Below are 13044 nucleotides of genomic sequence, written 5' to 3' on the forward strand. Positions count from 1 at the left end.
TTGGCTCCAGTGGCAGAGAGTGCCCGGGACCAATATCTGGGCATACCCAACACACTTAAGGCATTACATGCACAAACAACAAGGTGATGGATGGAATGCTAGAATTAATCTCAGCCACTGGCAATCACTTGGGACTGCCCACCAGGCCTTAATTTTTCACGCACCATGCCACCTCAGTTTGGACCCAGCCATTAGCATAACAAGGGCAAAACTAGTCTTGGGCTGCTTGTGTTCCTGTTCCAGGAGGACCTGACTTGGCATTTTTTGCTGGACTGTTCTGATTGAAGCAGGGTCAAGACTGAATATATATAGCAGGATCCAAACTGAGGTGGCATGGTGTGCAAAATACCAATGGATTGGGATGCGGCCCGGGTAACTACTAGTGGCTGAGACTATTTTACGCATTCCATCCATCACTTTTTGTGAATTTTTTATTTTTTCAAGCCTCAAATTGGTCTTATACATTTCATTGTGAGGTAGAGACAGGGTGTGCCCAGTCGTGGTTCCCGTGCACACTGTGTCACTGGAAGCAAGCTGAACCCTGCTGATGAGCCCATAACTACGGAAAAACCATTGCTTGTGTTCCGGTTCAGGGAGGCCCGGACTTGGCAGTTCTCATTAGAGCATGCTGATTTGCATATAGGTAGATTCAAACTGAGGTGACATGGTGTGCAAAATAAGGATGGATTGCCAGTGGTTGAGATTAATTCAAGCATTCCATCAATCACTTTTTGTGTACTTGCTTATTTTTTAAAGCCTCATATTGGTCCAATAGATGACATAGTAAAGTAGAGACCGGCTTTTAAATGGGTAACTAAGCAGAAGTGTTTGTTTTAGTTTATAGAATAAATTCTACAAGCTGGGTCAGGTAGGCTTGTCTCAAAATGCGATTTCACCGTATCATTATAGGGAAGACCTGAACTCAATGTAAAGTGATTACCAGTAAGTAAGCAAAGACTTTCACTACTGCTAAATTGTATTTTGTTGTTATCTATCTGAGACTTTTAACAAAACAAAGACAGGAGGATAATGTGGTGTTTCATAATCTTGTTATTCACACAGATTGGAGTGACTGTCTAAATGGGATGAACTTAAAACAACCATTTAATGCGCTAAACATCCAACTTCAGATTTCTCTCTGGACATATACGTGAGTAGAGAAAGTATTTGTTGCATACCCACGATAGTTTGTATTACATTTTATGAACTAATTTCATTTTCGGGGATAGAAGAATTAATTCATGGTTCCCATGGGTGCACCGGTTTTGCCACCATTACCAGAAATGTACTGATGATATATCTAAATTCTACCACTTACTGGCCTCTATTCCAAAAGATAGCAAGTCAGACATTTTTTTTATTCAAAGGAAGAATGCTCTTAGGCACTTTATTCAGGACTTTAAAAGCCGAATTACTTCAAGAAATCCTAATTAGAAATGTCTCTTGCACCTGCAAGCTTTCGGCAAGTGTCTTTAGAATAAACCTTGGCAGTGTTTGTTGTCAATGCTGCTGGTTTTAGCCCCAAAAGGAAAAAAGCCAAAATGGCTGCTGGTACGAGATTGCACTGTGGGTTCATGCGTATGCATGGTGGACACCTTGAAATTGTTTTTTTTCTTTATGAGAAAAAAATCCATGATAGCTACCATACATGAACCCGTGTGCACATATAGCTGGAAATATTGGGGCATATTACCAAGCTATAGCGATAATTATCGCTAAGCTTGGTTAGCAGGCATTTAAATATCGCCACGCTCCGACGATTTTTATCGCTTAGGAGCCTTGATATTATCAAGGTTTATCTCCTAAGCGATAAAAATCGGCCGAAATGCATGAATATCGCTGAAAAGTCAGCGATATTCATGCATTAGCGAGCAAATGCTCTTAGCCATGTTATCCACCTACCATTGGATAACATGGCTAAGAACTGCTCTGGGCAGGCGTTAGCTTTTGGAGATAATCGCGCTTAGCGCGATTATTTCCAAAAGTTGGTAATAGGGGATAGCGACGTTAGCGACTGTTTCCAGTCGCTAACATCTTGGCACGCCCACTTTGCATGTCATTAGCGATAATCATCGCTGACATGCCCGCTATCGCCTATTAGCTGTCGCTAACTGGTGTCAGCGACAGCTAGGTAATAGGGCGATAAAATTATCGCCGCTTTAGCGGGAAAAATTCCTGCTAAAGCGGCGATATTGCCCTTGGTAATATGCCCCATTGTTTTTTGTTTATATAGCTAATTCATCTATAACAGTTAATGGGCAAGTGTATTATGAGTTTCGCGCCAGAATCCATTTTGCTATTCTTCACTTATTATTCCAAGATGACAGACAACTTATTATTTAAAAAAAAATATGCTGGATTGCTAAAAACAGAACTGACCAGCCCAGTTGCATGTTGCAGTTGTCAGGCCAGCGTTAAATAAGAATAAAAAAATTAATTAATAAACAAGTGGCAAGCAGATTAGGAAGGGTGGGGAAACGAAGGGGAAATGGAGATTCACCAAAGAGAATGATCTGAGCCCAGAGTGTAAGAAAAACAATGCATTTACATAAAGTGTTGAAATCAAAAAATAAAAACAAGAGTTCCCTGCTGTCAGCAGTGGAAGTATACAACACATAAATGTTGGAATGTAAATGTTGGATACTTGTAAAGCGCACTGTTACTCTACCCGAGTGTCCTGGCGCTGTAGACCGCTGGGGAACCCGTCCTGGTTTTCCCTGTGGGATGGTCCCTTTCTGGGTATCTCCAGGGTGAAACCAGGCATCCCCGGCGTCTGTTGGGGGCCGTTGTAGAGATGAGGCAAGCTTAATGCCCAGAGTTACCGAGTGTGTTCCCTGGTTAGAGTAGGCACTGAGGCGAGAATTATCGAGTCCGTTGACCCTGGTCCAAGACCCTGCCGCGTCGGGAATTGAACCCTGGTCCCGGGCCGTTCTCTGCTTACAGGTCTGCTGCCTCTAACCAGTGAGCCACACCTCTCCACAATTGAACCAGAAACATGGTAAATCAGCTGGCTCCAAGGCTGGACCAAAAACAATAGTAGGGAGGAAAGCCTTCAAATCAGGTACATGGAACTGAGATACACAAGAGAGCCATCCATCATGGGCAAGGACCTGACCCTAGAGCACGTAAGCAGGCTTCGACAACAGCTCCTGCATCATGTATTGGTAATGGATGTTGGGAGAACAACCTCAAAGGTTGCCTGGAATACAAAATGCACACAATGGGGTTTCACCATATAGGTGGTTAAGAGTAAACAAATAAAAGTGGTCTTTCAAAGCCACTGCTGGTTGTATTGACAGTAAGACTAGAAGGTAACTAGGCAGATAGATAGATGAATATTAGGTATATTAGTTATGTTGGATTTGCTTGGAATAAAAAGTAATGCTTATGTCATGTGCTGTAATACAATAGTCAGCTTTCAAGTTAGTGTGCAAAGAAGTAGGTATTACAGATTGAATACAAATATGAATGTAAAATGGGCACATTGGTAGGAAGATAGCTAGATAGATACTTAGATAGCTTGGAATGCTAAAACGCAGGCAAATTGCCTGCCGGGCAGATAGGGAGGCTGACTCCTTGGCATATAGGTCTATTGACTGACTGGCTGACTGGTTATTTGGCAGGCTAACTGTAGATAGGCTGACTGACTGACTGACCGAAAGACTGGCAGATAGGTAGCCAGGCTGACTAACTGACAGGCAGCTAGAATAACTGATTAACTAGCATGTAGATAGCCTGACTGACTGACTGGCAGATAGGTATATTGATTTATTGACTGGAAGAAAGGGAGACTGGAGGCCTTAGCAAATGGAATACTGAGTCAGAAGAGTAATGGATATCTCATCCACCGTATTACGATCTCTTAGGATATATTGAGATATGATACGGTTGGTGACGGAGTGTTCCCTTCTGCCAAGATCTAAATTAGTGTTACAACAAACAAATGATGGACAAAATGCTGACAATGCAAAAATTCTCCACCAGTCAAAAGATCTGGGTTAAATCCATTGTTCTTTGGCCCACTACGCCACCCCAGTTTGGACCCAGCCATATGCAAATCAGTCTTGACCATGTGCCCCATGGGAACGGTCCAGACCGAACTGCCAGGGCAGGTCCTCCCTGACCTGGAAACAAGTATCCTGGGACCGGTTTCAGGGTATGTCACCCTTCTTCAGCCAGGCTAGCTTCAATCCAGTGGCACAGAGAGCAAGGAACCCACGTCTGTGCATACCCTTCCCTTTAGGGCGAAAAGTGTTACAGCAAACAAATGATGGACGGAATGCTGACAATGCAAACATTCTCCCCCACTCAAGAGATCTGGGGTAAATCCATAGCTCCTTTCCCCACTATGCCACTCCAGTTTGGACCCAGCCATATGCAAATCAGTCTTGACCCTGTGCCCCATGTGACCAGTCCAGACCAAACTGCCAGGCCAGTTCCTCCCTGAACCGGAAACAAACATCCTGGGACCCGTTTCAGTGTATGTCAACCTTCTTCAGCCAGGCTAGCTTGAATCCAGTGGCAGTGTGAGCAATGGAGCCACATATGGGCATACCCATCCCACTTAGGATGAAAAGTGTTACAGCAAACAAATGAAGGACAGAATACTGACAATGCAAACATTCTCCCCCAGTCAAAAGATCTGGGTTAAATCCATAGTTCTTTTGACCACTACACCAGCCCAGTCTGGACCCATCCATATACAAATCAGTCTTGACCCTGTGCCCCATGGGAACAGTCGAGACTGAACTGCCAGGCCAGGTCCTCCCTGGACTGGAAACAAGCATCCTGGGACCGGTTACAGGGTATGTCACCCTTCATCAGCCAGGCTAGCTTGAATCTAGTGGCACAGTGAGCAAGGGACCCACATCTGTGCACACCCAACCCACTTAGGGCGAAAGGTGTTACAGCAAACAGATGATGGACAGAATGTTAACAATGCAAACATTCTCCCCTAGTCAAAAAATCTGGAATAAATCCATCGTTCTTGTGCCCACTACGCCACCCTAGTTTGGACCCAGCCATATGCAAATCAGTTTTGACCCTGTGCCTCATGGTAACAGTCCAGACCGAACTGCCAGGCCAGGTCCTCCCTGGACCGGAAACAAGCATCCTGGGACCCATTTCAGGGTATGTCATCCTTCTTCATTCAGGCTGGCTTGAATCCAGTGGCACAGTGAGCAAGGGACCCCACATCTGGGCATACCCATCCCACTTAGGGCGAAAAGTGTTACAGCAAACAAATTGATGGACAGAATGCTGACAATGCAAACATTCATCCCCAGTCAAAAGATCTGGGTTAAATTCATCGTTCTTTTGCCCACTATGCCACCCTAGTTTGGACCCAGCCATATGCAAATCAGTCTTGACCCTGTACCCCATGGGAAGAATCCAGACCGAACTGCCAGGCGTGGTCCTCCCTGGACCGGAAACAAGCATCCTGGGACTGGTTTCAGGGTATGTCATCCTTCTTCAGCCAGGCTAGCTTGAATCCAGTGGCACATTGAGCAAGGGACCCACATCTGGGTATACCCATCCCATTTAGGACGAAGGGTGTTACAGCAAACAAACTGATGGGCGGAATGCTGAGACTGCAAACATTTTCCCCCAGTCAAAAGATCTGGGTAAAATCCATCGTTCTTTTGCCCACTACGCCATGCGATTTGTATGACATAGTGAGGTCTAACACAATACTCAAGATCATACATGTAAAACAGCTCAAAACCCAGATCAACAATTCTTCTTCCTCTTAAGGGATCTCATAGGCCACAAGACAGGACAAACTGGATTGTACTTGAGGAAAAAGCTAAAATATTCGGATTAAACTCCAGTAAAATTAAAATCTTGGCAATGAACAGAAGAATTTTACATTTATGCTTCGGGATGAATGCAGAAACATAGCCTATCCCACCGAAAAGCACTTTAAGACAAACTAAAAACCAGACGAACTGCATCGAGTGCCAGGCCTCCAAATAAGAGGCTTGACTTAATTTGCCATAGGTATTAACAGCAATAGTTGGCGCATTTCTTTTAAATCTAACCCATTTTGATTAATTTTAATTCGTTTTGTATTAATGCTTTTGTCAAAGGCCGCTAAGCTTTTTCATTGTTGGCCGAAAGCATATTTAATAATATAGAAAATCACTTATATACAGCTGTAAGTGTATCGTTAATGAGGAAATAAGGGCTACAGTTTAACATAATTAAATCAATGCCAATATGCTCTTTCATGAAGTGACCCTGATGATTACATTTTACATCCGCCCAGTCGTTTCTTTTTTCTATTTTGTAATCTGTCGAAAGTTACTATTTTTGTTCGACCAAGAAAGGAAGTAAGCATAGATTGTGCATTACCTTTCAAGCCATGTGTCACTTCTTCGTAAGTATATTCCTGGTATTTTGAAGAAAAATGATTTCGTTTTCCAGAAGCTAAAGTGATATCAAGTCCTCAGATGGCTCAATAGGCTCACTAATAAAATGTTATTTTTCCTTAAATAAACTTATTGTACCGACTTTAACACAGTGGCACATTTGAAATGTATTATTACACCGTACACCATAGAGGGTATATGCATTTATATTCTTAAAATGCAGGTCCAATGGAATATTATGTTTGTGCTATGCTGATAAAAACAATAAAGAATTATTCCAAAATGTAAGTACCTTTTCAATACTCAAAGAAAAGAATCGATGAATAATGAAAGCTAATTCTACTCTTTCGATCCAATTCAATGTATCATTACTTGCAAACAACATGATGAACAGCCATGTTTTATCACTCACTGTTTTAAAATCCTTTAGGGTAGTTGCAGGTGATCTTATAGTGACAGTTCATGAAGTTCGAACGACAGACCACACCATCACGCTGGTCCTGCAAATAGACGGCAACTTGTCATTACTAAATACGTAAGTACAATATTTAACCTTCTCAAAATGATACTGTCTGGTTTTAAGAAATGACCTCAGAATGCTATTCAAATAAAAGTCCACGACTACTCGGTTCAGGGCAGCAGGTGGTGCAAGTTCAAACATTGACCGTTTGAACAAATAAAATAACTGAATTTCCAATTTTGTAGATAAGCATAGGTAAACTAAAAACATAAACAGCTAACAAAACATAACTAGAATAAAATGTGGTTAAAAAAATAGTAAACCTATGGTCAACATGTTCATAACATAAATTACACCCAGGTCCCTCCTGTACTCGTCCCATTCCTTAACTAATTGACCATCTCCGCGACAGAAAAAAGAACAGGAGCATGCTGGGATACCCAACCCACTCCCTCCCACTGGGAGTACATAAGCGGACCCAGCCCAGCATGCAGCCTGTTCTTTTTTACTGTCTTCCGACCAGGGCACATGTCCTCAAAAAAGAAGTGGGGGGACGCTGTCACCGGAAGTGACGTCACAACAGGAAGTGACGTCACGAAAGGTGTCTTGCCCCATGGGCTCATTGCCTCCCCTCGCTCACCCATTAGATGCAATTGCACCCGAGCGTGCTGTCAGCTCCGAGCTCCTCGTGCCATGGAGGCCGAAGAGTAAAGTCCAGCTGTTTGACAGGTGGGACCGTGTCCACCCGGTAAAATAAGTGGGGGTTCTCCATCCACCCACGTGGTACCCCGACTCGAGCCCTGCTTCCGACAGAATGGGGCGTATTTGGACTTACTTGATGATTCTTCGCTGGACGTCTCGTTGGGGTGCTGGGCTGTCCTCGCTGTCCTCTTTCCGTGTTCTCCTGGCCTGCCAGGCTTGCCAGGAGACGCGTTGTAGCCGGCCCGGCCCTTTGCAGCTGGGGCGCACTTCCTCCTGGTCTCTTACAGGTTTCCATGCGCATCTCCCTGTGGCTTGGCCGGTCTGGAGGACGTGCTGCTTCGGCTGTTTGGTTTGTTCTGGGGCTCTACTGAGCGTTGCTCCTGGGCCCCCTGCCTGGAGATTGGTTCCTGTTTGGCAGTCTGCCTGGCGGCTGTGCTCTGGATTACTTCTGCATGTGTAAGGACTCCAGGCATGCATTGAGGGACTAGGATTCTCCCTGCTGGAAGTCCTGCCAGCCTCCTCTTCTTCCTGGCGCCCCTGATGCTCGGTTTGGTCGGTCCATGAATGCCTTGCGGTGGCCTCGGTGCCCGTTTCTGGCAGACTTCTCCAACTGGCAATGGTCTCCTGGTGCATGCCTGGGCTGGCTGATGGGCGGGCAGTGGGCTTTGGTGGGCCCTTCCTGCCCCCTTGGTGAGTACCGCATAGCGGTCCCCTTTTTTTTCCTTTGTGGGCGACATGTGCTGAGTCTGGCGGCTTGGTGGACTTGAGCGTCCACTGCGGGCGCCTGTGTGTGTACTCATGGTCACAGGTTCCTTTTCTGGCAGAGCCTCTTCTCCTTTCTGGGGTTGTTACGATGGGTGCCATTGTGTTGGGGTACAATGCACATTTGTTATTCAGCGCCTATGCGGGTGTCTTGTTCGACCCTTGGTCCTTCCATGGTTGCATAAACTGCCTTCATGTGTCCCCCTGATCTTGTCTGCTTTCGTTGGTTGGCAGGGTCGGATCTGGTTCTTCCTGGATGGGTGTTCGCCTGGATGTTCCTGGTTCAGTGGGCTTTTGAGCTTTCCATAGGGTTTGCTTGCGGCCCTGGCTGGTGTGTCTTCCCCCTTGCCCTCTTCAGGGGTTTGGGTTGCTGCCTGCTGGTCTCCCTGGGGCCTTGCTGTGTGGGTTCCTTGCTTCTATTCAGTGCTGTTAGGTCCCGTCATCCTCAGGTGTCGCCTGGTGCTGATGGTTTCCTATTGGGGCTTCTCTTTGATGGCTCCTGTTCCTGCGTGCTGGCCCTCTGGGTTGCGTGTGGCGTAAGTCTGTTTACTGTCTTGGTCCTTGGTGTCTTCAGCCTGGTTATCTGCCACCGCTGCTCCCTGCTCCTGGGTTCCTGGCAATCCTTGACCTCTTCGGCTGCCTTCGAAGTTGGCTCCCCTGCCTTTTCTAGCCTGTCTTGGGCCGTGGTTTACCCTGGGTCACTACCCTTTTTTGGGGGGTTATGCCTGGGGGGGGCCTTCGTGGGTTGTGGGTTTCCCTGACCTTCTGGCGTTTTGCTTGCTCAGCGCTTGTTGCTGGTTGGCCTCTGGGCTGGGGGTCAGTCCCTGTGGGTCTGCTGTTGGCCGTCCCCTTGGTGCTTGCTGCCTGGTGGTTTCTTGCTTGCTGTGCTCTCCTGCTATGCTGGCCAGCGGCCTTGGCTTCTGTTGCACCTGTTGCCTGCCCTGTGGTTTGGCCTGGTCGGCCCTGGTTCCTCCCTGTGGTGGTATCTGCTAGCTGGGACGTGGCTCGCCTAGGGCGGTCTCTCCCGGGGTTTGTTGGCTTCTTCTTGTGGCCTCTTTGCTCTGTCCTCTGGGCCTCCGGCCGTCCTGTACTGTGGGCTTCTGTTGTCCCTGGTCAGCCCGGGTTGGTGCCTGGTTTGAGGTGTGCCTGGGTTTTCCTGTTGCTGTGGCCTGTTCTGCCCTGGCTGTTTTTTTGAGTTCTGGTGCCTTGCTGTTCTTGGGCCTCCTTCGGCTGTCTGCTGCCCTTCTGCCCATTGGTGCCTGCCCTTCTGTGGGTTCGGGCCTGGTGCTTGCCTGTCCGCGTGCCTGCCTGCCGTTTCAGCTGTTAGGCGCTTCTTGCGTTCTTCTGGGTGCTTTTTCTTGCCCCTTGCTCGGGGTGTTTGCCTTCCGAGGGTTCGCCGGGTTCTCCCCCTTGTTTTCCGTAGAGGGGCTCTGTTGTGCCATCCCTCTGTCCCGATGGGGCTTAGCCTTGTTGGGCTGTTGACTCCGGTGCTGTGCTGGTTGTGGCTCTGGTGGGTTCTGGCTGGAGTTGGGTTTGCTTCTCGCCTGCTGCCGGGTTGCTGGGGTTTGGTTTATGGTTGTGATTTCCTTTTCCACTTGTGTTTCCTTTGTTGGCTTGTTGTGGTTTGGGCTTGCCTTCTAGCCTGATGCCTCTTTTTCCTCCTGTGGTGGCTGGGTGTCTTTGGTCTTGCTTGGCCTCTGCTTTGGGTGTCCCCTTGTTTATCGGGTGCTCAGCTCCTCTGCCCTGCCCTGTTTGCTGTGCCTTTTTCCTGCTTGTGGGTGTTGGGTGTTGGCCTGCCCTGGTGTGTGGGCTGCTTTGCTGCTTCCAGATCCTCTCACTCCGCTTCGGTTATGGTTGGCTTTGCCTCGGGTCTGGGTCACTGGCTTTTTTTCCATTTGGGGGCCTGTCGTTGGGCCTGTGCTCCTGCACGGGCTGATTTCAGACTGTGGTGTCTGTGTCCCTTGCTCTCTTGTTGGCTCTGGGGTGTTCTTCTCCCCTTGTTTGGGTCTGTTCCCGCTCCCTAATTGGGTGGTGCTCCTTTGGCTTCTCTGGGCTGCTCTCCTTTGGTTTCTGGTGCCTGCGTTGTTTCGGTGTGCTATTGGGGCCTGGGCTTTTCCGCTTTTTTTGGGTTACCCTTGCGGTCCCTGTGTTTGGCTTCCCATTCGTTTATGTGTGTGGGTCGCTGGTGCGCTTTTCGGCTTGGAGGTGTCGGGTTTTGTGCTGTGGGGCCCTTGTTTTCCTGGGGTCCTCTTTTGGTCCCTGCTTGGGTCCTCTCCTGGCTGCTCATTCTCTTGGGCTTTGGCACGGTCCTGGGCTGGTCTTCTGTCCTTTCGTGTGCCGCTCCTTTGCGGCTGGCTGTGGCACTGGATCAGTTGTGTGGGCTGCTGGGCTCCATCCCTCTGCTTCTCTGCTCTCTGGGTGGCCTGGCTGTGGTTGGCTGTGGTGCCTTTCCCTGTGCCACTTCTTAGTTCTCCTTCCGGCTCCTGGTGGCGCCGTGATGGGTGTCTCCGGGCTGGCTGGCCTGCCGGTTTCTCCGGCTGGCTTCTTGGGCTTTTATGGGTCCTGCAGGGTTGGGCTGTTGGCCTCCTTGTTGTTCTTTTCTGTTTTGCCCTTCTGCTGCTCCTTTTGGGGTTCGGCTTTGTTGGTTCCTTGTTGTCCTCCTTTGTCCTCCTGATGGGTGGTCAGCTCTTGTCTGGAGGTGTTTCCTCCTTTCCGGTTCTGGGTTTTGGTTTCCCCGATTTCGTGTTCGGCCTCTGTTGATGTCTTCCTTGGTTGGGCCCTTGTTTTTTTGTGAGGTCTGCATTGGATTGTGCTTCTTTGCTCTCCCTGGCCTCCATTGGGTGGGTTGCTGGGCTTCGTGTCCCGGTGACTCCTGTTTTGGGGGTGTGCCTTGGGCCTGGATGCTTGGGTGTTTCTTGTGGCCCGAATTCTTCTCCCGGTGAGACGGCCTTTTTATTCCTGCGGCTCTTCGGTGTCTTGGCTGGGGTTGGCCGTTGGTCAGTCCTCCCCTGTGGCCTGGTCCTACTGTGGGTTTCTGGCCTCCAGGTTCCCTGTTGCTGCTGTTGTCGGCAGAGGGGGAGCCTTACTTGGGTTCCCTGCCCCCTTTTTCTTCTTGGATGTTCCTCTGGGTCTCTGCCTGTTTTTTTGTCCGGTTCTGCCCTTATTGGTCTTTGTGGCTCTGCTGGTGACTTTCCCTGGTGTGTTGGGGTTGTCCTGTGGTTGGTCGTGTCTTTTCTTGCTTTGGCGTGCCTCTTCGGTTTCGTCTTCCGTCCCCTCACTGTTGGTGTGGTCCTTTGTGAGTTCCTGCGCCTGTGGTTCTCAATCTTCCCTGTTTTGGGGGTGGTTCGCTGTTTGGCTTGCCTCTGCGGTGTTCCTTCCCGGGCCATCGATCCTGCCGGCCTGTGCGTCCTGTTCTCCTATGCTCATAGCTGTTGGGCTGGGTTGGACTGTTGGGTTCCTGATTGGGTGGCTGCCTAGTGCCTGGGGCTGTGGGCTTCGTCCTTGGGGGTTTATGCCTGGTTGGTTGCCCTTTCTGGCTCCGTTTCTCCGATGGGGCGCGTCTGGTTCTCCTGGACTTCTTTTGGTGAGTCGGGGGATGGGACTTGGTTTTGGCCCCTCTGGTTGCTCCCTTGGGGCTTGGCTCTGCATGTGGGGCCTCCTTCTGGCTTTCGTGGGGTGTTCTTGTATTATTTTCTGGTCGTCCCCTGCTGGTTTTTGGGGTCTCTGCTCTGTCTGCTTGGTTGAGGGCGTTGTTGGTTGTGTGCTCCTACCTGCGTTATTTTCCTCTTTCATGGGGGCTCCTTTTGTTCCCGTGGGGGTGCCAGTTTTTGGTCTGGTGCCCCTGGCGTTGGTGGGGTTCCGGAAGGCCCGGTTCTTTGCCTCGGGATTTCTCCAATTAATTAAGGAATGGGACGAGGACAGGAGGGACCTGGGGGTAATGTCCTATTACTTACCAGTAATCTTCATTGCTCCTGGTCCCGTTGTCCTTGTCCCATTCCTTATGCCCCACCCTCCCTCCCTAGCGTCCAGCCTTGTTACTTGTAAAGCGTGTGAATGCCGTGGCATCTTGCTGCTGATTGAGGTACATGGGAATGGAGAACTATGAATGAGACTATTAGATTGTGGAAAGCAACCTAGTTGTCAGCTCCTTCCTAAACATCAGAAGGTTAGGTTGGAGTCGTAGGGTGGACGGCATCTGGTTCCATAGCTTAGACACACAAATTGACAGAGTACAACCCCCCACCTTACCTTGCGGATTTTCGGAATGCAAATGAGGCCCATCGTTGTGGATCTGAGTGTTCTGATGGGAGAGTACCTGGAGAACAACTTCTGTATCTCCCCAGAGATTCTTCCATAGAGGGCCTTATGCACCAGGCAGGGGGATTTAAAATCAGCTCGTTGCTGGACTGGGAGTCAGTGCAGAGTCCTGATGGCAGCAGAGGTGGGGAAGCCCTTAGGGAGGTTCATAAGTAGTCTGGCCGCAGCATTTTGAAGAGATTGCAGCTTCCTCCTCTGCTCCTTATCAATTCCAAAAAAGAGCGCTTTGCAGTAATCTAACTTAGAAAGAAAGAGTGCCACTACAACAGTCTTTTGAAGTTCATGTGGAATGAATAGAAAGAGTTTCCTATTATTTTTCAGAAGGAAAAAGCAGGAGGAGGTCAGATGGTTAACTTGGGCCGAGAAATTGAGTTGACCATCAAAGATCACACCCAAATTCATAACTTTGGTGATGGGGCGCGGGAAATCTCC

The 13044-nt window shown here is 48.6% G+C and overlaps 1 protein-coding gene across 2 annotated transcripts in view; it reads left to right on the forward strand.

Annotated features, from left to right (window-relative positions):
* LOC144766742 (uncharacterized) overlaps positions 1-13044 on the forward strand; it is a 290955-nt gene that overhangs the window by 62118 nt on the left and 215793 nt on the right. For both annotated transcript variants that reach the window (XM_078650490.1, XM_078650491.1), the window contains exons 3-4: positions 1063-1150; positions 6802-6906. In XM_078650490.1, coding sequence (XP_078506616.1) covers positions 1063-1150; positions 6802-6906 — 193 coding nt within the window. The remainder of the gene's footprint in view (positions 1-1062; positions 1151-6801; positions 6907-13044) is intronic.

This window comes from Lissotriton helveticus, chromosome 7 (assembly GCF_964261635.1).
Source record: "Lissotriton helveticus chromosome 7, aLisHel1.1, whole genome shotgun sequence".
NCBI classification, from domain to species: domain Eukaryota; kingdom Metazoa; phylum Chordata; class Amphibia; order Caudata; family Salamandridae; genus Lissotriton; species Lissotriton helveticus.